Source organism: Phocoena phocoena, chromosome 11, assembly GCF_963924675.1.
Source record: "Phocoena phocoena chromosome 11, mPhoPho1.1, whole genome shotgun sequence".
NCBI classification, from domain to species: Eukaryota; Metazoa; Chordata; class Mammalia; order Artiodactyla; family Phocoenidae; genus Phocoena; species Phocoena phocoena.
The window spans coordinates 57,966,327-57,994,325 of NC_089229.1; the positions used below are offsets into that span (position 1 = coordinate 57,966,327).

Genomic DNA, 27,999 nt, shown 5'->3' on the forward strand with positions numbered 1-27,999 from the left:
TGCGATGTGGAACCCAAGGAGTTCTGTGTCTCAGCTTGGCCCCAGAGACCACGATCCAGAGATGGGCGGGGCCTTAGAAATAGGGTCACCGACAAGGGGTCAGAGACAAGTACCAGAAGCAGGTGAAGGGTCAAGGAGCCCCGGAGAGGCAAGCGCGAAAGCAGTAATGTAATAAGGAACTCCGGCGGAGGCCCAAGGCAGGAGGATCAACGGCGGCTCCAAGGAAAGAAGTGGGTCAGAGGGTCCTGAATGCGCTAGGCCCGGGTCACTGGAACTCACAAGAAAGGGCACCGGAAGGAGGGCGAGGGCCCAAGAAGCGAAGGAGGGCGAGGGCCCAAGAAGCAAAGGGGCGCGGTACAGGGGCCAGACATACCTATCGGCATCCTGGAGCCCCAGTTGTGCCACAAGAGCCCGATGTGCAGCCCAGCTGTGCGGCCCTCGAGCTCGAGCTCCAGGAGTGATTTTTAGTCCCAGAGACTGGAGGGCTAAGGGGCACTGGTGACAGGACACCCCAGCCCCTGACCCAGCCCTGGAGATGCGGGTGCTCAGGAAGGGCCGGGCTCTGCGCTGCTCCAGGCTCTGACATCCCGTCAGTCGCCCTCCGCCGTCCCCCACACACGTAAGCACTGAGTCTCTGTCTCTTTGTTCTCGCCGTGTCTCTGACACTTTATCTCATTATCCGCCGGAGGGAGGCGGAGAGCTCGGGACCCCGCAGCCTAATTACAGCCGCGCTTGTCAGCGCAGGAGGCTGGGGAGGTATCAGCTCGGGGCGAAAGCAGGAGGGCCCCCAGAAAGGGGCTTCTCCCTCTCGGTGCTCTGAGGGGCACAGCGGTGGGTGCACAGCTCGCCCCTGCCTGGGCACCACGAGGCTCTGGAGGGGAGAAGTGAGAGAGCTCTGTAGGATGGGCTGCCAGGGCAGCAGTGGGGGAGGCAGGGAGGATGGAGGTTAGCGTGGAGTGGGGAGAGGTGATTAGGGCTGCGCTCCTGGGTCCCTAGGACCCCAGTTTCCCGAAGACGGTGGCAGTGAGCTTTCCCACCCTGACAACATAGCATACACGCGAGTTCATACACCCCAGTTGGTCGCGTAAAGGGAGGCAATCGCTCTACGACGCTTCTGTCTCTGTGTCTTTTTCTCTTTTCTCCTTCAACATCTTTTCTATCTTTCCTCAGCTGTTTCCTTTACTCCATTCTCTTTCTCTCCATCACAGCCAGAGACAGAACGTGGCTTCCTTGGATGGCTAACCCAGGTAGGCAGGGGAAGGAAGTCTCTCTAGCCCCCAAACTTAACCAACTGATTTATTCTATTCTGAGTCAGGTGTAAGATAATGCCCGGCTTCCCTGGCCTCCAAACACTGTTCCAGGCTAATCACAACACAACTTGGAGAAAGCAACTTGAAGAAACCACCCAGGACTAGAGCAGCTGGGGCAGCTTTAGTGCTGTTGGTCTATCTGTCCCCCTGCTGTTCCCACTATACTGTGGAGGGAGACAGAACCAGGGCCCCCAAGACCTGCCAGCTCCTGGGTGGCTCTAGGGGTGTCAGGGAAGCATTACAGATGTCCTCATTCTTTCCTGGCCCCTCCTGGTCCCACCTGTGAACACTCCCACCTGCACTTTGCTGGAGGTCTGTCTGCCTGTCCCATGGTGAGTCCTTCCTCCCACTTCCGGATCCCCCTCAGTCAGTCTGTGAGTCAGAGTCTGAGAGGCCTCTCCCTTGGACCAGCCCAAAGCCCAAAGCATGATGATGTCCCATGGGCCAGGGTCTGACCCCTTGGAGTGGAGAATGGATGAGCAGAAATGCCCCTGTTCCCCAACAATTCTCTTCCCAGCGAGCCTGGAACTGCCGTAGGGAGAGAGATTGGGGGCGGGGAAAGTCTGATGAAGCGGCCGGGCTGGGCCAGGCTGGGCTGGGCTGACCCCTCCCCAGAGAGGGGCGGGACCCCAGGAGGAGCAAGGGAGCAGGGACGCTGGAGAGGACCAGACACTGAAGAGGCGACATGGCAGGAACCAGCCTCGGAGCCCGCTTCTACCGGCAGATCAAGAGACATCCCGGGGTGAGTTTGGTCCCAGGAGCCATGATTCTACCTTCTAACTCTCTAGCTGCCCTGGCAACCCCCAAATCTCCCAGTACCCTGCCTCTTGCCTAGTTCCCCCAAAGCTCCTAATATTTCTTCAGGGTGCCCTCAATCCATCCCTGCAATATGCCCTCCGTGTCCCTTGAATCCACCTCAGACAGACTCGCAATAGGTTGAGGGAGACTACGGCAAAAATGTGGTGTGGGAGGCTGCCAGTCCTCCCTCACGGAAGGGAGGGGGCGCCAGACTCGGAGTGGGGGAGCGGGCGGGCCGAGCAGAAAAGCTTGTAAAGGGCGATTGGGAGGGGGCTGCCCCTGAAAGTTCCCTCTGTCTTCCCGCAGCTCATCCCGATGATCGGCTTCATTGGCCTGGGCATGGGCAGCGCTACGCTCTACTTGCTGCGACTCGCGCTGCGCAGCCCCGACGTCTGGTAAAGGCCGGGCTTGGGACGCAGGAAGGGGTCCTGGGTGGGGCAAGATGAGACAGGGACGCACAGGCCTCCCAGGAATGGTGGGAATGAGGGGTCCTCGCGGGAATCCCTAGGCAAGTGGTATCTCGGGGCTGGAGCCCGCTCCTGACCTGCGAGGCCCCCGCCTTCGCTCGGGCCCACCAGACAGCTCACTCCTCGGTGGCTGGCGACTCGGCCCGCTTTGGGCTGCGGAACTAGCACCGCTCCCGGCCGCGTTGCCATGGTGACGCCGCTCTGCTGGCCGCCGGTGGCCTTCTGGTACCTCTGTCTCGCCGCCCAAGCGCTGGGGGTGTGGCCGGGTGAGCTGCTGGGGGCGCCTTTGGGGCCGGGGCGGCGCGGAGACCGCAAGCCCCGCCAGAGGCGGCGGGAGTGTAGGGTCCTTGAGCACGCAGGAGCACCCACGGCGTTGTCTGATTCGAGGCACATCACTACAACCCCAGCGCCTCGGGATTTCTGCCTGATTCCCACCGCTCTGCTCTATGGGGCTAACCTGGGGTGACAAGGAGCAGGCGGGAGCGTCTGGGCCGGGTTGTCACGTCTGTCACCTGGCCACAGGCTGACAATGCTGACAGCCTTCTTGTCTCACTTGTCAGCACCCGCTAACGTGACCCCTCCCCTCTCAGTCTCTGGGAAATGCCCCCCACCTCCGCGGAAGAGGGGGCGTGCTGGGGCGGGGGCGCAGACCCTGCGGGTGCCCTGAGGCTCCAGAGTCCTAGCTCCCAAAGAGGAAACCCTAACCCTCCCTCTCCCTCTCCACAGCTGGGACCGAAAGAACAACCCGGAGCCCTGGAACCGCCTAAGCCCCAATGACCAGTACAAGGTAACTCCCAGTGGCTTCAGGGTTGCACCTCTGTCCGCTCATCTCTTGGTCCCAGCTGGCGCCTCCCACCCCAGCAAAGGGAGGCCTGGGGCACTTGGTGCAACCCTCCTTTCTCTCCTGTAGTTCCTTGCAGTTTCCACTGACTATAAGAAACTGAAGAAAGACCGACCAGACTTCTAAGCCTGGCTGCAGAGCACGTCAATGTAAACCACCACCAGCCAGCCTACTCATTTCTTCCGCTCTCCACCGTCCACCCCAGGGCACCACTCTAGCCACCCTGTCCAGCTCCTGCTTACACAGGCCAGTTCCCACGAGGAGGGGAGGCAGCTCCACCCCTACCCTCTTCCCTTGCTCCCAGCAGCGGAAGCACCTCTGACCCTCAGCTTCAGTCCCACGAGGGGGGAGGGAAGGGGGAGTTAGGAGGGTAGGCAGTAGCCTGGGCAACCCAAAAGGCCCATGCCAGCCCCCCTGCCCCGCGGGCCTCACAGGGTGTGGTGCACACTACGTGTGGAGCATGGCCTACGTGAGAGCCAAGACCAAGCAGAGGCCTTAGTGCCAAGTGACGTGGCGGGCCCCACGTTCGCCCAGGCTCTGGGCACCAGCCCAGGGGCGGTGCTACTTTGGCTCGACTGGGTTCCACCAGGCTCGTCACCGACAGCCCAGCCAGCCTGTGATGAGGCATCTAGGCCCAAGGAGGTGAAGCTCGCTCCTCCCAGTGCCCAAGCCCCCTGCTTCCCGTGCCAATGGGCACCCCCTCCTGCCTCACACCTGGGCCTCCCCCTGCCTTCCCCACCCCTCCCTGCTCCCCTCCGTCCCCTGGGATCAAACAGAAGCAGCCGTGGGCAAAATACAATTTCATTTAACAAATTGAATTTGCTGCGCCTGCTAATCACGTCTGGTGTCGGCTCTGATCAGAGGGAGAGGAGACTGCAGCCCCAGGGGTCCTCGTGGTAGTGGTGGGAGGGAAGGGAGGGACATGCTGAGGGAGACAAATCACCACCTGGCCCAGGGGACCCCTCCCACAGTAACAGAAGCTCAGGGCAGGTCAGCATTTTATTAGATAAAAATGAAAGAAGGGTGCCTACCCACTCCTTCCTCTGGCTCACAAGGGCAACTCCCCCTCCCCAAGAGAGGGCAGGGAGTCTATAACACTGAGATAATGAGAGAGATCAGGGCAGAAAGCCCCAAGCCTCTTCCTTCTAAGTCTTGTTACAAGAAGAAACCTCCTCAGCTACAAATCCTGGGAAGGGGAACTATACCCGCCTTTTCCCTTAAAGTGGGCGGCCTTCCCCTCCTCCAGCAAAAAATTGGAAGATAGGCAGTTACCCCCACCCCTAACTTGTCCAGGTAGGGGGAAGAGGAATAAACGTCAGTCTGTGCGCTTCATTTCTTAGGTGCCTTCAGTGCTCATCAAAACCAGGCATGGGGAAGGCCTTGGCAAACTGCTCCACCCGTTGCCTGAGGTCAGCCAGCCGATGACTTGTTTCTGGGTCTTTGAGCAGGAAGGATTTGAAATCCTGGAGTTTGGCTAGAGATGGGGGAGAAAAGAAAAGTGGTCAGAGCTCTGGGGAAGGCCATTCGATCAGTTGAAGGAGGGGGGAGACAGTGAATATAAACTGGGTGGGGGCAGGGGAGGGCTTGCCCACTCACCGGTCTTGCTCTTCACCTCCAAGCCGATGTTGACGCCTTCATCTATAAAGCCCACAACTTTCCGGAAGTCATCCTCACGGAACTGTCGAGAAGTCAACGCTGGGGCCCCTGGGAGAGAGGCGGGAGAGGATCAGCATGGCCCAAGCCCACCTGGCAGCCACCCTTCCCTGCTGGAACCCAGGTCTCACCCAGCCGCAGGCCCCCAGGTGTGGTGGCACTTCGATCTCCAGGACAGGTGTTCTTGTTGACCGTGATGGATACGAGTTCCAACACCCGTTCAGCTCGAGCCCCATCCAGGCCCTTGGGCCGCAGGTCCACCAGCACTAGGTGGTTGTCAGTGCCACCTGAGGGGGGGGACAGTAAGCAGGAAGTACTGAGTCCTGGGCCTCTGCCTGAGGGTACAGAGGCTTTCACCTACCCCCTGGCTCACCAGACACCAGCGAGTAGCCTCGCTCTAGCAGGGCATCAGCCATGGCCCGAGCGTTCTTCAGAATCTGCAGGGAGTACTCCCGGAACGTGGGGGTGCAGGCCTGGATAGGAGACAGCAGCACTGTCGCCTTAAGCCCTGCCCCTTCTCCCCTCCACCCCCAGCACAGTGTGACCCCATCCCAACCCCTCCCATCCTGGCACCTCCCTTCCATCAGCTCCAACTTCAGTTGGCAAGGTGCAGGGTCTGAACCTGTAGGCCATGCCCCACCCACCCCACAAGAATAGGCTCCCCAACCTGCTTTAGGGCTACAGCCACCGCAGCAATGGCATGGTTGTGGGGGCCCCCCTGCAGGGACGGGAACACAGCAAAGTTGATTCGGTCCTCAAACGTGTAAGGGATCTCCCGGCCCGTCTTGGGGTCCACAGCCCGCACCCCCTTCCGGTAGAAGATGAGTCCTGACCTGTGCAGGAGGTAGGCGGTCAGAAGCTAAGCCGAAAAGAAAGGGCAAGGGGGTGGGGAGAACAGAGGAAGCTGGCTGGCCCAGCCCCACAGGCTCTAGAGTCCAGCACAGTTGTGCTCTGTGTGCTAGACTCCAGGGGCTGAGGGGAGCAGCCCTCACCTCCACCCCCAAACCCCCTGCCGGGGAACTGCCGCCATGGGCAAGAGAAGGAGAACTGTCATAGACAGGGCTTCTGGTGGGAATGAATTCCTCAGATCCAGCCCAACAACGCCCCAGGAGTGAAGGCAGTGAGAGGCAAGGCCTGACCTGGCCCCTCGAAGGGTCTTGTGAGTGGTGGTGGTGACAACATCCGCATGCTCGAAAGGTGAGGGGATCACCTTGGCAGCCACCAGGCCACTGACGTGGGCCATGTCCGCCAGCAGGTGTGCCTTGACCTCATCACACACCTGGGCAGGTACAGAGACAGGCCTCAGCCTGGGGAGGGCCCAGACAGGCCTGCCCAAGGCTGCCCCTCCTCCAAAACCCCCCACCAGCCCTTAGGGAGGGGCAGGTACTCCAGCCCTCCACTCACCTCTCGCATGCGGGCATAGTCGATGAGGCGAGCATAGGCACTGGTACCAGCTATGATGAGTCGAGGTCGGAAGAGCCGAGCAGTGAGTGCCAGCTGGTCATAGTCAATGAGGCCAGTTTTGGGCTGGACAGACAGACAAAAAGCTAAAGCCCTAAGAAGAAAGCAGGGCAGCTCCTCACAGCTCCCTCCCCACACCCTAGAGCACTCACATTCAGCTTATAGGGCATAGACTCGAAGAAGATGGATGTAGCTGAGATCCGCTTAACATCAGACATGTAGCCATGGGTGAGACTGGGAGGGGAGGAGAGGAAGTAGGCAGGTTCAGAGTGGAATAACTCTCAGACTTAGCCACTCCCTTCCTGCCCCACTCCAAAGGCCGGGGTCCCTGGAACACTGCTCCTAGCAGGCACCACCCTCATGGCTCTGGGCACCGCTTTCTGGGGTCTTATCTTCCTCATTCACTGGAACTTGCAGGACTGGGAGAGCCCTGTTTCATCTGCATGGAACACAGTAGGTGTTCAACAAATTACTCTTCTCCCACGCCCATACTGCCTACAAGCCCATCACCCACCCCATCTATACTCACTGGCCCCCATCAGGCAGGTCCAGCCCCATGATTCGGTCATGAGGCTGCAGAAGGGCTGTGTAGGCAGCCAGGTTGGCTGGGGACCCCGAGTAAGGCTGGACATTGACTCCCCACTGAGCAGGATTCAGGTCAAAGGCCTCCAAGGCCCGGCGCTGACACAGCAGCTCGATTTCATCCACTACCTCTGCTCCTCCATAGTACCTGCAATGGGAGGGGAGTAGATCAGGGCACAGAGAAAGGGTTCCACCATCCCCCTGGACCAGCAGCAAAGGACTGGGAAGGCCACTTCTCTATGCACACTAGGAAGGTACAGGCAGGTGTCCCCCACTGGGATCACCATCCCTGAGGCTGTCCTCCAGCCTTCTGGTGCCTAGCCCTCACCTCTTGCCAGGATAACCCTCCGAGTACTTGTTGTTCAGACAGGACCCCAGGGCCTCCAGCGCAGCTCGGCTGCAGAAGTTCTGGGGTGGGGGAGGGGGCAATGTCAGAAGGTATTGAGCCCCCTTCCCTGGATCCCACAGCCCCATCGTGCCAGAGCCCAGGCTGCAGGGAGGAGCCGGGTTCTACAGAAAGCTCTGTTCATTTAGGATTCCATGCCAGGCCTGGGGCAGGCCCAGAGCAGCATCCTCAGAAACCCAGCTGCTGTGACAGGTGTCTCCAGCAAGGTCACCTGTCCAGTTGAACCTGTGCTTCCAAGCTTCTCTTTCCTCTTGGGATGGAAGAGGGACCAGACTAAACTATAGGAGCCCCGGGAGGCTCTGGAAGCTTTCTAATGCCCCATCCCATAAGCCAGACTGGCCCTGCCTTTGCTTCAGAGGTCAGTAAGAAGAGAGGAAGATGAGGTCCAGCAGGAAGGCCCTGAGTCTGAAAGGGAGAGCTGGAGAAATAGCAGGAAAATGACCTGTTACTTGCAGCACCCACGGTGGCCTAAGCCCTGGCCCCTCTCCCAGGCCCCACCTCTGAAGCAATGAGCTCCAGGCCACGACACTGCCTGTCCTTCTCTCTCCGTAGCAGCTCCCACATCTCAGGGTCACTGTCCGATAGACTCTCCTGGCCTGACCAGCCCTTGGTTGCTTCTCCAGTCTGGGTCTGGGCTGCCTCGCTGTGCTGGCACCGTATGGCCATCCTGACCAGCCGACCACATCTCCGCAGAGGCTGGGGGAGGAAAAGACAGGGTCAAAGAAAAAGTGCCCAGACAAAAACAGTCAACAACCCTCAGCCACGCTTATCAGGACCTCAGGCTCCATATCCAGCAGCCAGTTGTCTCGTCGGTCTGTTCCAGTTCTCACCACTCCCACCTCCACCTTCAAAAGCCAGTTCTAGAGCCAAGGTTGAGATCAATGTCCAGGGGGTGGTTCTGATTCGGTCCATTCACCTCACCTCAGACTCTCCCTCCACCTCTGCCCTTGAACCACTCTGCAAAGCCTCGGGCAAAGTCTGTCCTCTAGAAGCCTATGTCTCTGGAACTCAGGGGCAGTCCCCACCCACAGAAACACATGGTCTTCCTGCAGAGCCTTCAAAAAGTGATACCCCAGTCAGGGTGGGAGGCAACCAAACTGGCAATAGTTAGGGCAACGAGCTGGTGGTTTCCTGAGCAACGGAGGTGGCAGGGTAGACCTTCAGCAGCCCCTTGGGAAGAGGTGTGTGTATGGGGTTGGGGGTGGACTGCTGGCAGGGAAGCCAAAACCCACATCTTGTCTTTTGTGCTCCCCACTCTTTCCACCTCCTTCCAGCCCACAGAGCCGCGGGACCCCTGATACAAGCAAGGGTGACCAGCTGCATCATTTGCATGGCTCAGAGCTCGCAGGAAAGACTTAGCTCGCCGGTCCAGGCCAGGAACCCCGCTCCCTGGCCAGCACAGGGTCCACAGTTCTCTTCCCTAATGCCACGTCAAATGGGCGGTCACAAGGCCTTGGGGCATCTGGTTACCGGAATGGAGAGGGGCCCCAATCACCCCGCGTGCGCCGGGGGTCTCAGGGACCCCCTAGTTGCACATTCTCTCTCCCCTCCCGCTCTCCCCTCCCGGAGGACCCAGACCACGTGCGTTTAAAAGCCAAGAGAACCCAAGTTTGTGAATAGTTAACTAGGATACGAGGGGAGCTTACTTCCTACTAGTCACCCAGCCTCCGGAGCCCCATTCTTACCCGAGTCGCCCAGAGCAAAGAGAAGAGCAACATCGCAACCGGAGATGAAGGTCGCAGCAGGTCCAGGCACCAACTCCGGCCGGGGAAAACGAGGGGCTAGAAGAAGACTGATCAGAGAGCGCATGCGCGAAAAGAGCTGCTGGGAAGCCACAGAATTAGGGCGGGGTCTACGCATGCGTACGGTGGACGCTTTATGGTCTTCTGGGAATTGTAGGTTTTTTTTTTTCCCTCTTCTTCACTTTCGTTTCCCGTCTGTAGCCCCGGGGTCAGAAGCTTTTGCCTGAAAGAAAAGAGATCCAGTGCCGCCGCATCTCCTCGTTGTCCTGAAGCTCTTCAAGGTTTTCTTTCTTTTTTTTTTTTTCCTGTCTGTTGTCCAGACAGCAACAATTTATTGGGTGTCTACTGAGTGAACCTAGCATTATTAGGCTCTCTGGGAAATACAACGACTCCTATACAAGCTGAAGAGCCCTGTTGCACTGGAAAGCACCCTGGTTTGGAAGAGTGAGAGACCCAAGTTCAAGTTCCAGCTCTGGGACTAACTAGCAAATTAGCCTATTTGAGCTGCATTTTCCTCACTTATAAATCAATAATAAAATAACATGTGGGAATTATATGAGGCTGTATGTAAACATGCTCTTGGATGGATCATTCCCCCCCCCCCCCCCCCCATTCCTCACAAACCTGCCTCCTCCGTGACCGTCTCCTCTTTCCCTGGGACATCCGGGAGCTGACTGAGGTGCTCCCTCCTTTCCTTGCACTTGTTGAATTTTGTTACCAATTCATTCTTGCTGCTCCAGGAATCACGGAGCTCTCTTTGTATCCTAGGGCTATAGATCCTTGGAGCTGGAAGGGATCTTCCTTGTAGCCTGACTTCATCTGGACTCATCCTTTAGGGGAGGGACTCATCGATCCCTCCAGGAGTAGGTTCCCAAACCTGGACATCAGAATTGGCTGGGAAATGTGATATAAATATATGAGTGGGGAGCCTTTCCTCAGAGGTTCTAATTCAATGGATCATAAAGAATGGGCATTTGCCCACTCACGCTGAAACACAACAAAACCTCTCCTTAGTGATTCTAATAAGCAGTGAATTTGAGAACCGCTGCCTTACGACATTACAATTCATTCATTCATTCATTCAGCAGACACATTGCGCCCCTTCACCATGCTAGGCATGCCATAGCTGTGGAAATATCAGAATAGGTCACTGACTGCCGGTCCATCAAGAGGTGAACAACAAATGCAATTACAGGCAGAGACACCTTACTCAGCTCCCAGATGCCCAGATGTCCTAAGAGCAGGGGGAGGAAGAGGAGAGGATGGTGATTGGAGGAGATAGGTTTGTGAGTCAAAGGGGGAGGACAATCCGTCACAAAGCCTATTCACTTGCAAAGTCTCATTTAATCTCCAGAACATGCTATTTTATTATTGCTTTACAAGGGAGGAAACTGAGGCCCAGATGGGCTAACTTGCTAATTCCAGTCATTCCCACTTGGTTCTCATATCAGGCCTCAGAAGTCCCCCTTAGTTAGCTCTAACCTCCTTCCCTCCCACTCTAGCCTCAGGTGCTTTCAGCTTTTTCCAGTAATAAGCTTGGTGTTGGGAGTCTGCTGGGTTCCTCTCCTTCTTATAATCTCTGACCCAGAACCACTTCCCACCTTCCTCTTCCTTTCAGTTGATCCTGTTATCCATCCATCCATCACCTATTTATTTTCCCCATACTGACTTTTCACTCCCAGGTGTGTCTGGGTGAGACTCACCTCCGACTCAGTTTCCCGCTGGAGCCAGTGGGCAATCCTCCGGAGAACACTGCTCTCTTCCAGTTTTACTTTGACCCAGGACTCAAGGCGAAGGAAGGCTGAGGACGAGATGTCGTTCTGTGCCTCAGCTAGTCTGTACCTCCTCCCTCGCCCCAGTCAGGGGTCCCGAGGGGAGGCGGGGGGTGGTGGGGCTGAGCTTGAGAACTGCTAATGAAGCCGCAGCCAATTAACGCCCGGGCCAGGGCTGGGGGCGGATAAAATTAGCAGCTGTGTCGACAGGAGTGAGCTGGAGGCGGGGTGGGTGGGGAGGGTGGGCAGCTGGCTGAAGGGGCCCTTGTTTGCGTTTGCAGACGGCACGCAGCAGCGACGCTGCTGGGCTCTCCAAACTCGCGCTCGTCCCTTCCCCCACCCCCTCGTCTCAGGCCTCCCTGCCTCTCTCCCTCCCTCCCCCAACCGTCTGCAAACTCAGCGCCCACGGAATTAGGAAGGAAAAGGAAGATCGATGACTCCAGATGCCGAAAACACCGTTCGCCCTCCCCCCCGCCCCACCTGCCGCCTCCCGCCAACCCCGCGGAGCTTAGCAGGTTGTCAGCGCTCTGCCTACGCTGTCCCTTACATCTCCATCCCATTCAAGGCCTTATACCTCCTCCCCCAAAATAGCCCGCTGGTGGTCCGCTGTCAGGTCTAATCCCCATCCTATTTTCGGCAGCTTCACTTCGCCCACCTCTGGGAGGAAAATTCCCACCTCAGGCAGGGCTCCAACCCCCAAGGGTCGTCCTCATCTGTATCTGATCTGGTCTTGGATGACCTCCAAGGTGCTAGCTCCGTCAATATTTGCCTCAGTTTCCCCACGAGCCGCCGAGGAAGGAGGCCCTGGCCAGATCTCTGCCAGACATAAACCCACACCATCACCACCCACTTCCCTACAAAGGTCTCACACAGACGCGTATTGGATTTCACTTTATTTTGTTCCCTTTCCCGTCTGTTTTGGTGTAGGAAAAAAAAAAAACATCACCGAGAGGAAGCAGCCAGAAAGGTGGAGCAGGATGGCAAGGACCGGAGGGAGGCGGGCGGAGGGCAGGGGCCGGGTCGATCGCCTATGCCCAGGAGTTCTGCTTCCGCTACCCTAATTATTGGGGTTTCGGGGAAAGGGGGACAGGCATACGGCAAGCAGAGGGGATGGGAATAGGCCACGGTTTATAGGCCTTTATGGTCTTTACGTGGGTACAGGGTGGAGGACAAGTACCTGGGGGTAAGAAAGTCAGGGTGGGATGAGGGTGCCAGGCCAGGCGTTATTAAAGCTGCGGACAAGGGGAGTATCCAGCCCAGCGCCAGGGCGTAAAGAGGACCCAATGTGGACGCAGGAGACGCTGGGACCGCCTCCAAGCCCCGCCTATTCTGGGGCTGCGCTCTTGCTCCTCCACTTTGGGCTGTAGCCAAGGGGGCTACCCCCAGCCTCGTGGGCACTCCCAGTAAGGAAAAGGGGACCCGCGCAGACTGATGGTCCCCGGGAGGGCTGTTCCTCTCCGCCCCAGAGTAGAAAGGGTGGACGCGGCCACAGGAGCTGCGGGGTACGGGGAGAGGTCCCACTTAGGGAGTCCGGGATTTCGCGGGAAGCTCACGGCCCGGGCGAGGGCGGGGCGCGCTATCCAAAGTAGGGGTGCTCGCTCTGGAAGTTATAGTCTGGGCACACCTTCTGCACCAGTTTGTAGTCAAAGCTGAGGAAGGAGACGAAAATGCAGATGACTTTGAAGGGCTTGGCACAGAGCCAGGCGGCCTGGCTCTGCGTATGCTCGGTGAAGCACACCTGCGATGGGTCGTACAGGCACGGGCGGTGCTTGCGAGCGCGGTTCGTCTTCTCATACTCCACGTGGCAGTTGAAAGCGCGTGACTCTTTGGTCCCGGGCACTCCCAGCGCGCCCCCAAGCGGACCCGCCAGCGCGCCCCCGAGGGTGCCCCCTAGCCCCGACCCCGCGGCCGCTAGCCCCAGCGGAGGCCCCAGCGCAGGGAGCACCCCCTCCAGGGCCAGCGTAGACTGCAGAGGGTGGGGGGCGGGCCCCGGCAGCCAGACGCCCCCAAACTCGACACGCTTGGAGGGCGGCACGATGCTGACGCTGAGGTTGCCCAGGCTGGACGAGTTGTGGCGGAAGTACACGCTGAAGGTACCGTTCACATGGTCAACTATCTTACCCGTCACCAGCAGCGAGAACTTGAGAGTGTGCACCCGGAAGTAGAAGTCCCCCCAGCCGAAAATCTTTCTGGCGCGGGCCGCTTTGATAGACGGCTTTCTCTTGGTGCGCTGCACGGGGGCCCCGGCCACCCCAGCCCGGGCCAGTGTCCGGGTGTGGTTAGCCGGCCAGGCCCAGCTCCAGGCACGGGCGGTGCCCAGGCCGTCGTTGGACCTCGGCGGCGCCGGGAGCCGATGGCCAGGGGCTCCCTCTCCGGCCGTGGCCGGGCCCAGCTCCAGGTACTGCGGCCTCCCGGACTCTGGTATCTGGGCACTGACGGCCTGTGGACGAAGAAAGAGGAAAAGAGAGCCGCTGGGGTTGTCTGGGGCCGCCCGCCAGGGCCACGCCTGTCCCTCTCCACAGCCGCTAGGAAACCAAATGGAATCGGGCCGCCGGAGCAGTTGCTCAGGGAGTGCGCATTTGAGTGGGCCTGCAGCCCTTTCAAGCTGTGTGGTCTCGCCTCAATTTCTACATCTGTGAAATGACACTGAGAATCCTTGTGTTCTCAGAACTCTGATGAGGGCTGAGAAAGCCAAAAAGGCCAAAGCCAATGTGGGTTTGAATAGGGAGTGGAGCTGTGGACTCGGGCTTGGTCGGGAGTAATGGGCCAGGGAGAAGCTGGACTCCGGCAAAGGGAGGCCATGACCACTGTCAATGTCCAGCATCAAGAAAGAGTGAGACCTCCCGACACTTTTGCCAAGACCAGGGTCCTCACCCGGGCCTCAGCCTCTACTCCCTTGTGTGGAGAAGCAAGGGAAACCAATGGAGCTGCAGAGAGCAGCGGAGAGTCCGGGTGCTCTCGTTGAGGCTTGGGAGCTACGTGGGCACCCCTCTCTGCCTCCAGCACTCCTGCTGTGGGGGAGGCCGCCTGGTGGTCTCCCTGGGCTGGGAGCGTGCTGGAAGACCACCCCCTGCCTGCCCCTACCCGTCTCCGTGTGTCTCAGGTGGCCACGGATCTGGGAGACAGCATGGGGGAGTACAAGATGGATCCAGAGGCGAGAGCTGCCCGGGCAGGCCCGGGCCATCAATTATCTGGGGCGGAGCGGGGGTGTGTGTGGGTGTGTGGGGTGGTGGCCGGGAGTGAAGGAGATGCGAGAGAGCGAGAGGAAGAAATATGGAGATGCTGCTCCAGCGAGGAGAGGGAGAGGAGCTGTGCATGTCAGAGTGTGTCAGTCAGACTGTGCTAGCTGTGGCCATTCAGTGTGGCCCTTACTGCGTGTGGGTTCGGCTTGGGGGGCAGGGAGTACTGCGTGTGTCAGTCTGGGGTGGTTGTATTTCTGTTAGCCTGAGAGGGTTGTACATATGTGCCTGCCTGCCTGGAGTGATGACTCTCTGTGTGTGTGTGTGTGTGTGTGTGTGTGCGCGCGCGTGTGCTCGTCTCAACCTATGCTGATGGGTGTGTATGTGTCTGCCTGTGCATGGTGGTTGTGTGTGTGTGTGTACCTGTATGCCCCTGTGTATCAGTCTGAGGAGGCTGTGCTATGTGTGTCTGCCTGCTTGTGGTGGCCGCATGTCTGTTGTACTAGTCTGTGATGGCTATGTATAGGTGTCCGGGTTGCATATGTGCTTGGGTTGGCTGTGTCTGTCTGTCTGTGTGTGTTGATCTGAGTGAGGCTGTGTTTCAGTTTGTGTTAGTTGCATCTGTGTGGCTGGTGTAGTTGTATGCCTGGATTGGCTGTATATCTAAGGGTGGCTGTGTGTGATTCACTGAGGGTGTCACTTTCCCTGTGTGAGCTCCTATCATCCTCTGTGCATGTGTCAAGCTCTTCCTCAAGGGTGTGTGTCAGTGTGTCCACGATGATATGACAACTGTGGTCTCATTCTGTTCCCCTGGGGGGTGCATATGTGTGAGTTGTATATGAATGGTCTGGGGAGGGGGTGTCCCCCACTGGCCTGCAGGGTGAGCTTTGGGTAGGTAAAGAGGCCAGGCGGCATGGGTGTCCCCCTCTGTTTGCATACACCATGTGTCCACAAGGGACAGGAATGGCAGAGTCAAGCTGCTGGGCTAGAATCTCCACCGCCTGGTCCCCATTCCCGCAGCTCTGCGATCCCGGGTTATTAATGCCGCTGCCACCCGCTCATCATACATATTTATCGCCCCCCTCATTCCTCCTCCCGTCCATCTCTCCTCCCAGCTCAGGTGAGGGGGGTGGGAGCATCAAGAGTGATTGACTCAGACTGACAAGCTTGAGCAGGCAGCTAACCCCCGGAGGGTGGGCCTGAGAGGGGCTGAGGGGAAGGGGTCCAGGGCCACGGGGGAGGGGAGAGGGCCTTCCAGGAGGAGGGAGCAAGGCCCCAGGAGGTGGGCTTAGAGAGGGCAGGGCCTGAGCCCTGGAGGAGGGAGTGTGTGAAGCTTCCAGGGGAAGTCAAAGAATGGTTGGGGGCGTGTCGTTTGAACTCTGACACCTAATCTCCTCACCCCTCTGGACCCAACCACTAGCTCTTTCCAGGGCATCCAGCGGCCCCCAAGCCTGCTTTTATGACCCCGAATGCCTCTGAGCTATCCCCTCCCAGCACACCCCAGCAGCACCAGAAGTCCTGCACCCAGTGCAGGACCTGTCGACTGCTTCAGTCCAGCGACTCCTCCCAGGCAGGGGCTGGGAGAGGCAAGGCGCTTTGGCTGGGCTGTGAGGGGTGCCAGGTGTCCCCCCACTCTGATCCCAAAGTGCTGCCTGCGCTTCTCGGATCCTGGCAAATCCCTGGGCTTTGGGCGCCCGCGCCCCCCACCCGCTGCTGCACACAGCCAAGATAAAAGGCAAGAGGTGCGGGGCTGGGGCGGTGGGCGGCCGGAGCCACCCTGTGCGGAGAGCTCAGTCAGGGAGGGGTGAGAGTCTTCGAGGAAACGAGCCGAGAAATGGGAACATGGAATCAAATCAAATCAAATCCTCCCTCTGGCTTCCTTGCCCGCACGCTCGCTCTCCCTCTCCCTCTCCCTCTCACTGTTTATCCATCTCTCTCTCTCTCTCCCTCTCTCCGTCTCTTTTTGTCTCTGTCTCTTCCTCACTCTGTCTCTAATTTTCTCCTTCTGTGATTCTGCTTTTCTCTCTGTTTCTGTCTGTCTGTCTAACTGTGGTACTTTCCCTCTATCCTTCAGATTGTCTCCAACCGTGGGTGGGGTTGGGAGGGAGGGGAAAGCAAGGTGATAGGGGAGTCCGTCTTTGCCTAGAATCCACGGTGCTGTCCCTCCCCCTCTACGAATGAGAGTGGGAGCAGGGTGTTGTCTGAGGAAGGGTCCCCCTCACTTCAGAGCTGGTTTAATTAAGATAATTGGGTGCAGTGACATTTGCGGAGGGGAGAGGCTAGCCTGGTTGTCGGCTTAGGGGGGCAGGAGGGAGTGGGAGGGTGAGGATGGGGGTGCGCTTCACCAGACGCCTCCGGGCCCTGGCGGGGCGGGAGCCGAGCCAGGAGTGCTTTGCCCCCAAGGCAGCGAGCCCACGCCTCGGAGGGGAGTTGAGGCTGCCTTTTGCTGCTGAACAAACTCCACTGGGGGGGGGGGGCTCTTTTGGGACGGGACCGCTGGGAATGCGGGAGGATCAGGCTGTCGGCCCCCCAGCCGCATTGCAGGGCACACCTCCCCCAGGCCTCCAGACCTGTTGGTGGCTTCTCTCCTGCTGTGTGGGTCAGGCGGGGTGGTTCAGGATTCTGACTGGGGGAGGGGACGGCACCCTGTGGTTGGGGAGGTGGAGCGCTCCAGGCCTGGGCTGGGGAAGGAGAGGGAATAGCGTACTGAACCCTTGCACCTAGAAAGAGGTGCGGGCACCGCAGTCAGGGCGGGTGAAATAGCCAGGGTCTGGCTGGGAACCAGGGATAGAGACGGGGGTGAGGACAGAGGTGGGGTGGACTGGACAGGCTGGGGTGAAGACTGGGACAGAGATGGAGGGGGACTGAGCAGGCACAGGTATATGGTGCAGAGATAAGGATGGAACAAGGACAGGCATTGGAACAGGGATGAAGAGATCAGAAATGGTGGACAGGCATTGGGCAGAGACTAGGATGCAGATGGGATAGGGGCCAGGAGAATGAAGATGGGGGAACAGAACAAGGTGGGAACTAAAATGGGGATGCAGGAAGACAGGGATGGTGGATGAGGGATGGGCATTGGGGAAGATGACAGTGGGGTAGGGACCGGGAGATGGGGGTGGGAACAGAAACGGGGGATGGGAAATGGTTATTGGGCAGAGACAGGGATACTGAGGGATGTAGGGACCCAGGGGATGGAGATGGGGATGGGGAATGTGAATGGGGACTAGAATGGGGAATGCGGGACAAGGAAGGAGATAAGAGACAGGGAGACAGGAGCTGAGGACAGGTATGGGAGACAAGTCAGAGGAAAAGGCAGAAGACCGGCAGGATCAGGCTATGGGAGGGGGCCAGGCAGGTGGAGGCGAAGATACCTCCTTCCAGACCCTACTATAGCTATAGCGTGAGGGGGCGGGGATCGCCGGTGGGGCGGGCTCTGCCCTTGGGCAGGGCGCCTCCTCCCCCTCAGCCCCGCCTGCCCGCCTGCTCGTGGCCTGCAGCGCAAGGCTCACCGTTATCTGAATTTTGATTTTATTTTATTTTATTTTATTTCCCTGCTTCCCAGAGCCGGCGCAGTCCCCCCGGGAACGGCCGCCCCCCGCCCCCCGCCCTGCGCCTCACTTTATTATTGCAATAAATGTGCCTATAAAGGCGCGGGCTCCGGGGCGCGGTGGGGGGGTGGGAGCCGCGGAGCTGGGATGTAATTTCCCGAAGCTGGAGCCGGAGGGGGAGTGGGCGGGGTGGAGGTGGAGGAGGGGTAGGCGAGGGAGAGGGGGAGACTCGCCAATTTCCAGCGCTCAAGGCAGCGCTCCCTGCTCCCCATCCCCGCCCCGCAGCTCGTTCCCACCCCGAGCCCTGCGACTCCCCACTGCGCCCAGCCACCCTTGAGCCCTGGGACCCCTCCCCTATGACCGACCCTGCCCTCTCTCTGTTACCCTGGCCCCCATCCTGGCCCCCGCCCATGTGGAGTTCCAGGGCTCGGTCCAAAGTTCAGCATCTCCTCGACGATGACTTCATCTCTGACCCCTAGGATGCCCCCTCCACTTACCTGGTCTCTCTGAACGTTTATCTCGCCCCTTCCCAAAGACCCTGTCTCTGACCCCAGTGACCCTTCTTTACGTTGTTTCTGTCCCCCAAGTACCTCACCTCTTCTCCAGCCACCCTGTCCTGGACCTCTAGCTCCTCCCCCACCCCAAACCTAAGACCGTTTAAATTCTTCTTTCCGCGGGTGCCCCTCCCATACGCGCAGGCCCTGGCCCAAGGGAGCTATCACAGCGCCCACCTCGCCTCTGTCCGTGGCCCAGCTGCGGCCCCTGATTACCCCCAAATCCCTGCGGACGGCTCTGGGCCCTGGCCCAGGCTGCATGTGCCTAAGTGGCCCAGCCAGAGATTAGCTGGGGGACTAGAGGGGAACACGGAGGCAGGAGGGGGTGGCTAGATGCGGGGCTGGGGCCAGCCAGTGCCGAGAGACTCCATTCAGCCTAATCCTTCCCTGAGGCATGACAGAGCTGGAAGGTCCCACACGGCCCCGCCCCTGCCCTCCCCCAGCTAATTAGTGATTAGTGATTAGTGATTAGTGACTATTGATCGCCTGCTGCTTCACCCAGTAGGCGGCTGCTTTGGCAAGGGGTGGGGAAGACCAGAGAAAGAGAGAGGAGTCAAAGACAGTGTTAGAAAGATCCTGAAGGAGACCTGGGCCAGAGCCCCAGGGGCAGTGGAAGCCAGGAGTCGCAGGCCCCGAAAGGAGACCGGGAGCCTGGAGCAAGGAGGAAGGAGGGAGAGAGCTCCTGAAGGACGGGCAAGTGAGCGCGGCATGGGAGAAGGCAGGGTTGTTAATGTTGGACAATTAGGGTTTCCCTGTAAACTGTGCCCCACCAGCCTCTTACCCAGTGTCAACCCAGTGCCAGCTGTGGCGCTGAGACAGCCCTGAGCACACGCACACGCACACACACACACACAAGTCACACTCAGATACATGAACACATCCTGAGGCTCACACTCAAATGCACTCAAAATGACAAGAAAGCAGATCACACTCACAAGCCTCGGAGACTCACACAGAGACAACACATGCACCCCAACGCATATATCCACCAGAGACACACCTCGGGGTAAACACATGAGCACACCCCATACTCACGAGTGCACACAAGCGCACACAGATACTCACACACACTTTCCTACACACACTCCTGCACGCAGTTATACATATTCACACACCCACAGTCTGTACGTACATGTAAGCACAGCTTCTCACATGCACACAAGCTGGACTAAATGGTAGATACACTCTCCCCCACGGACTCCAACACGGAGGCCCACAGCGGCAGCTCTAGCACACTCAGATACATCCCCGTCGCTCACATCCTCACGCTTACTCTCCCTCAAGTCTTCACCAGATGTTTCATTCCCCTTCAGGGGGCAAAGGAAATTAAACCAGATAGGTCCACAGGGGAGTTTATTTGATGGGGAGAGGAGAGTGGGGAGGAATTAGAAAGGAGGGGCAGGGGAGTACCATCCATCCCCACCACCTCTCACCAGGGGCCTTCACACCTGGGTCGGTTGTGGGACACAGACCCCCTCCCACAGGCAGCTCTATGGGCAGAACTAGGCAGCAGGTCCAAAAGAAGCTCCTGCCAGTGGAAGCAGTTTTTGTGGAGGGGGCTCCTCTGCCCACCTTACGGCTCAAGGTCACCAGGCGGGTTTGGGAGAATCAGGGAGCTCCATCACCAGCGTCACTAGGGCAGCTTCTGCCCTGCTGGAGCTGCTGAGTGCGATCTGGCTGAGCAGGTGGGGGTCCAGGTGTGTGGGGAGAACTGCACCCCTTCCAGATTCTGCAGGGTCTGGGAGTTGGGGTGCAGCGAGTAGGGGTTTAGGGAGCCACCTGTCTGCCCCAAACTGGGTAGGTCACACTTAGGGTAGGAAACAGGAAAGTCAGAGACAGGGGAGCTGATGGAAGAAGATAGGGGTCCTGGGCCTAGGCCCCCATTATGGGACTCACGGCGGGGCACAGATGGCTGCCCTGTGAAGCAGGCACACTTGCACTCACCCCTTCAGAGCCAACACCACACGCCACACCAGCAGACACGTACCCTGGACCCCAGCACTAGACACCCAAGCCTGGCTGCCCCGGACACAGGCACGCACACAGGTGCACACGCTGACCCCCGCACTCCACACCAGCACACACGAGCGCGCCGTGTACACAAATCGAAGCCTACAAGTCGGGAGGGAGGCAGATCAAGTCGGGGCCCCTTTAGCCTCTGTCTTCGCCCTGGAGCCTCAGGGAAGGAGGCAGCCTAGGGAGATGCGGGCGAGGACAGGACAGGAGGAGAGACTCTTTCCAGACAGCCCTTACCCCCTACCCGCCGGGCGTGAGAGAGGGGTGTGTCTGTGGGGTTGTGCAGGGGAGATGGTGTCTCCGCGGGAAATGTGATGGGAGACTGTAGCCAAGTTCGGCGGTATCTGAGTCCGTGTGCGCGCGCGTGTGTTCGAGCTGTGTATCCTCGGAACACAGTGCCCACCTGGCATTGTGACAAGGGCAGAGAAGAGAAATGAGAAGGCGGGGGTGGATGGGCGGAAGGACAGACAGCGAGGAAGGCGAGCGAGGTTGGCGCGGAAAGACGGCAAGGCTGACACCCTGCTGGCTTGTCTGTCTGTCTCGCACTCCCGCTCCGTCTGGCGCACTCGCGGGTCGGGCTTCGTCCCCTCCCGCGCCGCGCCTGGAGCGGGATCCGAGTCAGGCCTCCACCCTGGCACCAGTCCCCCGGACCCTCAGCCAACTTGAGCTGGGAGAGCGCCTATCCTGAATCGGGAATCTGTCTGTCCGCGTCCCCCACGCCGCGCAAAGTTCGGAAGCTCCGAGCGGGAGGCGGGGCGGGCGTACGGAGCCCCTCGCACTCTGGGACCTTTGCTTCCCGGACCCCAGCGCTCGCGCTACCGCAGGGCAGCCCTTACCTTCCTCAAGAGCCACGGGCCAAAGAGCAAGAGAAGCCATTCCGGGAGCAGCCGCATCTTCCCGGGAGGCCGGGCGGGGCGGGCGGGGCGGGTCCCGGGCAAACGGGAGCCGGGCCTGAGGTCGAAGGCGCGGGGTGGCTGCCGAAGCTGCGGGAGCGGGCGGCGCGGCCCGCGGACTGAGCGGCGAGAGGAGCGGAGAGCGGCGCTGGGGGCGGGGCGCGGGCGGGGGAGAAAGTTGGGTCTGACTCGGGCGGGCTGGGGGGCGGGGCTCCGCGGAGCTCCAATCCCGGCCGCGCCCCGCGCGCCCCCTCCCGCCCAGCTGGGGGCACCGAAGGTGACTTTCACCCAGACACGCCCCAGACACGCCCCCGGCCCAGGTGCGAAGGGGAGAGAGCTGAGGGGTTCGGGCACCCTGTACCCGAGAGGCTGGGTCTGTGCACCGCTGAGGAATAGGGCCGGGAGTGGGGCTCGAGGCTCCGGGACCTTGTTCCTGAAGCGGGGCATGGTGGAGCAGGGGCCTGGGGAGGCTCAGCGGCCCAGCAAGAACAGGGTCCTTCGGAGCTCCGGGCCCCTTCGATGCTCCGGGCCCTGGAGGGTCCCAGGGCAGAGGCAGGGCAGGGGCCGAGGTGAGGGCGGGCGGGGCCCCGGGCGCCTGCCGCTGCGCGGCTCTGACGGGGATGGATGAGCGCCCCGCGGCTCATTCGGCCCGGAGATGAGAATCATTGATCACGGAAGGAAACCCCATCACGTCTTTCAATAGGGCTGACAAACGACGCCCGCCGCCCCCCCAACCCCCGCCTTCAAGGCACCTCTGCGGTCTCAAGACCCCTCCACACGTCCCAGAGCATCCCCGCGTGGGGGTTGGGCAGGAGCCGCGCCGCCTGTCCGGCCTCTTGGTGCAGCCTCCATCCCTTTTCTCCCAGTGTCCCATATTTCACCATCAGCTCCTCTAGATCCTTCCCTTCCGCCTCTGTCTCTGTCCTTGTCTCTGTCTCCAGCCTGGCCCTGTCTCTGTCCCTATCCTCTTGGCTGTTTCTTCATCCCTCCCTCCTCCCACTAGTCTCTCTCTCTCTCTCCTGCCCAAGGAGTCTTCACCTGTCAGCTGTTGCTATGCACCGAGGCTGTGGCTGAGATTGTGGTATGACCGACACCTTGACAGCAAGAGATAGGGACAAGCAAAGACAGACAGAGAGACAGACACATACCCAGAGACACCAGCACATGCCCCCAGGCATGCACGCAGGTACATCACAGGGGCAGGCCACACTGTAGAGGTGAACATACAGGCAGAGAGAAACACATTCACACAGAGAGCAGCACACACACACAGACAGGTACACACCTCGAGGCGCTGATCCACACAGATGGACACACTCGGTTTACACACACACAGAAGCACACAGAGACAGAGAGACAAATGCACACTTTCACCAAGAGACAAGCATACCCAGCCAGGTACTCAGAGCAGACGACCGACCCCACCTTCCTTGCCTTGGCAGAGAGGCAAATATCCACATATGTAGATGGACACGCACTCAGGTGTACGCCGGCACTGGCAGTCCGAAAGACAAGCCCAGGAACACACAAAGACAGATATAGGGATGTGACAGACACAAAACAAGGATTAGGAATGCTGAGAAGATGAAGCAGACACAGAGACACCCAGACAGACAGAAGCCAGGAGGCAGGAACCTGGGTGCAGGGGGGGCAGAGAGGGAGGCGGGAAGGGGTAGAAGGCCCAAGGCTAAGAGGCTCCATCCAGAATCCTGCACCTGGCCAAGCACAGGGGCTGCTGAAATGGTAGTGGGCAGTGGGGGAAGTAGGCACACTCAGGCTCAGGGCACCCAGGACAGAAGCTCTTCACTAGAGTCCTGGTTTTCTGGAGTCCTACCCACCCCATCTCTCCTCCTTTCCCTAGTCTCGGGTCACTGCTTTCTGTCTCCAGCTACACACACACACACACACCCCACTCCCTGTCTCCATCTCTGTGTCTCTGTCTCTCATTCCGTCTGTATCAGCCTCTGCCTCTGGTTCTGCCCCTGTCTCTTCTCCATCTCTGTCTTAGGTCTCTCTGCCATCCTTGGCAGGTGAGGAGTTTTTGAGGACTGCCTCCTGGTAGACCCTCTCCTGGCCATCCTGGCGGGCAGAGGGAGGATGCTGACTGGAGGGTGTGTGTTCCAAGCCGCAGCTGGGGGCCCCTCTCGTTCTGCCCAGGATCTTGAGGCGACAGGCAGAGAATCAGTGGCTCCCCGGGGGCGCCAGATGCGCGGCTGGCAGGAGGGAGTGAGGGGGTGGGGCTGGTGGTGGTGGGTAGTAGGCAGGCGCTGGGGGAGGGAGAGGAGCCGGCTGGAGGAGGGTAGAGGGGGTGTGGCAGAATAGCCCAAGGGAAGGAAGTGAGAGGCTGGGCTGGGGTCCGCCTGGAGGTGCATAATTAGTACTGGGGAGGGGGCTGTGCTGGGCTTGAGGATGAGCTGCGCTGCAGGAGTGCGTACGCCACCTGGTGGACAGATGAGGACACAAGCCTCCCTCTAAGCGATCAACAAGGACGCCCCCTTTCTCCAGCAGGATCGCTCTGCCCTGGGGCCCTAGGGAGCCCGGGAGGCAGTGGAGGATAGCAGAACTGGCTTGGAAGCTGAGGCTGGAGATGGCATCTCAGGCCTAAGAGGGAAGGGGAGGGCTCCTGTTTCTAGAGGTGCTTGGACCCATAGCTTCCTCAGGAAAGGAGGAATAGACTGAGAAGGTTAAACCAGGGAGGCAGGGGGAATGAAAGGCAGCACTCCCCCCTTGGGCTTGGCAAGGGCCCTTCAGACGTTTAAAGCTGCCATCTCTGAGCATATTTGCTACTGTGGGGAGAGCGGAGCTCTAACCCTTTCTCAATCTTGGACCATGTAAAGCGGCGTGACCTTCTGCAAGAGGTTCCCCTCTCTGACCAGGGGCTGAAGTAGACCTGGTACCCCCTTTGGTTGTAGCAGTCCTTTCCTGTCAACCCCTGGGATGTGAGATGTGTCTGTTGGTGGACCGTGGGGCCTGGAAAACTGGTCTTCCCAGCTTTAGCTTCAGGGGCCCCCCTCCTGAATCCAGGGTTCTGACTCTTGGCATCTGATTAATTACCCTCCATGAAGTGTGAGATGTCAGTGCTTCAAGAGCAAACTTAGAGAGAACTGTATGGGACAACCCTGAAGGATTAGAAAGCCGTTCACAACCCCAGTGTGTTCATTTCTTATTGTGGGATTTCTCACTGTGGGAGATAATTTTGGGTAGGGGTGGCAGTGTTGTCCCATAAAAGTGACAATACAGAGAAACAGATCTTGGAGTTAGCGTCCTAGAGCCAGACAGAACACATGATCCAGAGTGGTGAAGACACTGGTTCAAGTTCACACAGCCAGGAGAAGCAGGTCTTTCTGGTCAAGTCCAGTGCCACCCACTTCCCTGCTACAGCCCAATGAAGGGGGATGGAGCTCCAGAAGGGCACTGAAGACCCGATGCTCAAGCCTCCCTCCAGCACAGAGCATGGCTCCCTCTGGTGGCTGGAGCATGAAAGCACAGGCCAGCTCCCAGAGTCTCACACTCAGGTAGACACAAACGGCTTTTTTTCTTTTTCTTTTTCTTTTTTTTACAGTTTTATTTATAACAATATCTGTGTTATTTAGTTGTAAAGGAATTCAGCAAAAATTATTAAAACGTTCATATCCCCAAAACGGGGCTGCCCGCTTGCCCTTCCTTGGTGTGCCCCACTTCCTCCTCATCCCCAGGGGAGGGGAGCCTGGGGGAGTGTTTACCAAAGAAAGTCTCCAGCCCTGGGAGCCACAGTGGGGGCACTGGAGAGGGGGAGGGCCTGTCTGGTAGGGATACTGAGTGTGGCCATCTCAGAGGTGCCCCTAGAGTAGGGGCTGGGGCATGGGATGGCCTCCCCCAAGAAGAACTAAAAAAACTCCATCCTTTCCTTCCTACCTCAGCCGGAGCCAAGTCTTCCAGACAAGGGCAGCAAAGGACTCACCCGCCCCAGAATCCCAGAGTCAGCCCTCAGGGAGCTGGGAGGGGTGGGGGCGATGAGGGGGGAGAGCCTTGACGAACTGTCTTGTACAGGGAGGGGGAGGCAGCACCACCAGCTCTCCCAGTGGGGCTGCGTTTTTGGTGGGAAGGTGGGAGGCAGGGCCCCCTTATACCGGTAAGTTGCAGGGGCCCCCTTCCTGCGCCCCCTCCCGGAAGGCAGCATTGGGCGGGGTGCTGAGGAGCAGGCAGGAAGGAGAACGGGAAGAGATAATACTGTGCCCACTTGCTCGCTCACATATAAAAAGTAATTCCTTCATTTTTACATTTATACATCCCAGCAGGGCTGGGGAGGGGTTGGCGGGGTAGGATGGGGGCTCCTTGAAGGACTTCTCTGGCAGGGGGCAGGAGGCTCTCTGCAGAAGTCCAATGGTGCAGGACCCTATGCCAAGGGGTCCCCTATCTCGTCCTCAGGGCCCCGGCCCAGGAGTTCTCGCTTCTCATCCGTGCTGGCCAAGGAGTGGCGGCTGCCATGACCACCCATATAGAGTGTGGCGTACACGGGGTTGGTGAAGTTGGTGGGCTGCAAGGCGACAGAGCGGTCAGGTGGGGCTCAGGGGCTGGGCTCTGTGGCCCGGGTACCCCATCCCCACCTCCATTCCATCATCCAGCCCAATACCCTTGGTCACCCCACCCACAGCCCTTTGTCCCTGTCCTGGAAGCCTCCTCCCCTGTCCTCCCAGCCCACCTTGTCAGGGTCCAGGGCGAAGTCGGCATCCAGCAGGCCCCCTACATCATCAGGCTCCCCGCCTTCGTACATCTTATACGTGGGGTTCCCAATCTCCACGTTCATGGCCCCGTTGGTCATCCGCTGATGCTGGAAGCCCTTAGCCCTGGGAGGAAGAAGGAGGTTGGAGGCAGGGATTCTAGGGGGATATGGCTATAGGGTGGTAAAATCATGGCCACAATTTTCCAGACTCCCCATAACTCACCCTCGGACTCGCCGCTTGTACCAGAACACCGCTCCCGCTACCAGAAGCAGCAGCAGCAGCAAGAGCAAAGGGATTAGGATGGAGGCCATATCTAGAGGGGAGGAGGTGGGAAGCTCAGTCTGAAAGGCCTAGGAGGCACAAAGCCCTCTGTCCCAGGTCCCGGCAGCCCTGCCTCCCCAACCGCTGCCACCTACGTCCAGGCTGCTCTTGGCCGACCACGTGCTCCTCACACCGGGGTCCCGCCATGTGGGGTGGGCACCTGCAGACGGGAGGGGCAGAGCTGAGGGGGCATGTCGTCCACAACCGTGGCTGCCGGGGAAACTGGGAGGGACCGCAGGATTCTACTGGTCCGGCTCAGACTTGGGGGAGGGAGGGATAATCTAGGCCTCAGTGAGGCGCAGGCCCAACTCACTGGCACTCGGGCATCATTTTGCTGTTCATGGTGCAGGAACCGCCATTGCTGCAGTGGCCAACGCAGGTCAGACAGCTGGGGGCCACCCGGCCGTCAGAGCAGCTGCAGGAAGGAGTGAGAGGCTGGGCAGGGCTGACGGAGGGCGTCTGAGATGCTGGGGAAGGGGCGGGGCGGGGCTGGGAGGAGTGGGCCGCGGGTGGGACAGGGCAGGGTCTGGCAGGGCAGACTGCGGGGCGGGGCCCCACTCACTTGCAGGTGACATCCCCGCTCTGCTTGTTGACCACGCAGGCCCCGTCGAGACAGCGGCTACACTTGCTCACCTCACACCTGGGCCCCTCGAAGTAGGCGGTGCAGCGGCACTGCCGGGAGCCATCAGCAGCCATCTGGCACGTACCAAAGTTCTCACAGTAGCCAGAGCACTGCCCTGTGGTTTGGGGGGTGGGAGAGGAGGTGCCTCGAACGCCACCCTCAGGAGGGTCCCCCAGAGGTTGTGGGGGGCAGCTGCCCACATTAGAGGACCCCCAGGCCTTTTGGGTGACTCCCGCCTCCTCCTGAGCCCCTGGCTGCCCCCACGTCACAGGCTCCAGGATACAAAGATGTCCCGGAGCATCCTGACAGGGCACTGCTTTTGCTTGAATAATCCTGATGCCAGAGGGCTCACTACCTCGGTGGGGAGTGTGCTGACCCCTCCACAGGGGAGCACTGGCAACTTGGGCCTGGCTGGGCCGCAAACGGCCTCTCTCCAGAGAACTCGCACCTGTGACATCAACCTACGCTCTCAGACCCCCAGCTCCACCATGCCCTGCCCCAGGGCCCAGGGACGGCTCACTCACGGTACTGGCAGCGGTCGCCCAGGAAGCCAGGCAGGCATCGGCACTGGGGCTGGTTGCCCTGGTTGACGGTGCAGGTGCTGTTGTTGGCACAGTACCCCGCACACACCTGCTGGGTGCATTTGGGGCCCGTGAAGCCTGTGGGGCACCGGCACGTGGGCATGCCTGGCGGGAGAGGATGTGTGAGCGGGGCTGTGGCCCACTGAGCCGCCCTGCCCTGCTGCAGGGGAACAGGGCTGGGAGGGCCTGGGCGGAGGGCAGACGGCAGAGGAAAGCGACACGGGGTTGGGGGCAGGGCTGAAGTAAGGCCGGGCAGGGGCTGGGGATTTGTCTGAGTGGAGGCGGCTTGCTGGAGGGGCTGGGGGCCCAGGGACCGGGAGCAGTCCCGGCAGGAGAACTGAAGGCCGTACCGGAGGGGGAGGCAGCACAGGTGCCCCCATTGCGACAGTGCTCCCAGCACTGGTCCAGCTCACACTTGTCGCCCGTGTAGCGGGGCTGGCAGCGGCACTTGGGCTGTCTCCGTGCATTGAGGAAGCAGCTGCCACCATTGAAGCACTGCAGGTTACAGGTTCCGGGCCGAGGAGCTGCAGGAAGGATCATGGCGGGG

General features: G+C 59.6%; 4 protein-coding genes across 6 annotated transcripts in view; 1 reads left to right on the forward strand and 3 right to left on the reverse strand.

The window, feature by feature from the left end:
• Positions 1–1,995: 1,995 nt before the first annotated feature.
• On the forward strand, positions 1,996–3,542 carry NDUFA4L2 (NDUFA4 mitochondrial complex associated like 2). The gene is made up of 4 exons (XM_065887983.1): positions 1,996–2,052; positions 2,415–2,503; positions 3,302–3,362; positions 3,486–3,542. Exons 1-4 carry the CDS (start codon positions 1,996–1,998, stop codon positions 3,540–3,542), a joined length of 264 nt encoding a protein of 87 aa, XP_065744055.1.
• A 1,220-nt stretch (positions 3,543–4,762) lies between these two features.
• On the reverse strand, positions 4,763–9,236 carry SHMT2 (serine hydroxymethyltransferase 2). 3 transcript variants are annotated; one of them, XM_065886749.1, is made up of 12 exons: positions 9,204–9,236; positions 8,017–8,214; positions 7,441–7,520; positions 7,060–7,260; positions 6,683–6,764; positions 6,474–6,566; positions 6,209–6,348; positions 5,737–5,902; positions 5,443–5,542; positions 5,201–5,356; positions 5,013–5,120; positions 4,763–4,890 (listed from the first exon to the last, which is right to left on the reverse strand). In XM_065886749.1, exons 1-12 carry the CDS (start codon positions 9,234–9,236, stop codon positions 4,763–4,765), a joined length of 1,485 nt encoding a protein of 494 aa, XP_065742821.1. The 3 variants fall into 3 exon arrangements, with proteins under 3 accessions (XP_065742821.1, XP_065742820.1, XP_065742822.1); XM_065886748.1 differs by having other exon boundaries at positions 6,474–6,596; XM_065886750.1 differs by lacking the exon at positions 7,441–7,520 and having other exon boundaries at positions 6,474–6,596; positions 7,060–7,154.
• A 2,673-nt stretch (positions 9,237–11,909) lies between these two features.
• Positions 11,910–21,339, reverse strand: NXPH4 (neurexophilin 4). Its single transcript, XM_065887674.1, has 2 exons — positions 21,169–21,339; positions 11,910–13,472 (listed from the first exon to the last, which is right to left on the reverse strand). The coding sequence occupies exons 1-2, from the start codon at positions 21,223–21,225 to the stop codon at positions 12,609–12,611; spliced, it is 921 nt and encodes a 306-aa protein (XP_065743746.1). The 5' UTR covers positions 21,226–21,339; the 3' UTR covers positions 11,910–12,608.
• Positions 21,340–25,600: 4,261 nt separating this feature from the next.
• LRP1 (LDL receptor related protein 1) overlaps positions 25,601–27,999 on the reverse strand; it is a 78,033-nt gene continuing 75,634 nt past the window's right edge. Inside the window, exons 82-89 of the mRNA XM_065887614.1 lie at positions 27,803–27,976; positions 27,396–27,557; positions 26,812–26,986; positions 26,563–26,664; positions 26,345–26,409; positions 26,151–26,241; positions 25,907–26,051; positions 25,601–25,741 (exon numbers count right to left, since the gene is read on the reverse strand). Of these exons, the coding sequence (XP_065743686.1) occupies positions 25,601–25,741; positions 25,907–26,051; positions 26,151–26,241; positions 26,345–26,409; positions 26,563–26,664; positions 26,812–26,986; positions 27,396–27,557; positions 27,803–27,976 (1,055 nt within the window). The remainder of the gene's footprint in view (positions 25,742–25,906; positions 26,052–26,150; positions 26,242–26,344; positions 26,410–26,562; positions 26,665–26,811; positions 26,987–27,395; positions 27,558–27,802; positions 27,977–27,999) is intronic.

Excerpts from the sequence above, each read along its gene's own strand:
- SHMT2 (XM_065886748.1), bottom strand. The coding sequence starts at position 9,236 with ATGTTGCTCTTCTCTTTGCTCTGGGCGACTCGG. Across the intron at positions 6,349-6,473 it reads ACTATGCCCGCATGCGAGAG|GTGTGTGATGAGGTCAAGGC; the intron begins GTGAGTGGAGGG and ends GTACCTGCCCAG. Across the intron at positions 5,357-5,442 it reads AGGCTACTCGCTGGTGTCTG|GTGGCACTGACAACCACCTA; the intron begins GTGAGCCAGGGG and ends CCCCCCCCTCAG.
- NXPH4 (XM_065887674.1), bottom strand. The coding sequence starts at position 21,225 with ATGCGGCTGCTCCCGGAATGGCTTCTCTTGCTCTTTGGCCCGTGGCTC. Across the intron at positions 13,473-21,168 it reads GCCCGTGGCTCTTGAGGAAG|GCCGTCAGTGCCCAGATACC; the intron begins GTAAGGGCTGCC and ends CTTCGTCCACAG.
- NDUFA4L2 (XM_065887983.1), top strand. The coding sequence starts at position 1,996 with ATGGCAGGAACCAGCCTCGGAGCCCGCTTCTACCGGCAGATCAAGAGA. Across the intron at positions 2,053-2,414 it reads AGATCAAGAGACATCCCGGG|CTCATCCCGATGATCGGCTT; the intron begins GTGAGTTTGGTC and ends GTCTTCCCGCAG. Across the intron at positions 2,504-3,301 it reads CTGCGCAGCCCCGACGTCTG|CTGGGACCGAAAGAACAACC; the intron begins GTAAAGGCCGGG and ends CCCTCTCCACAG.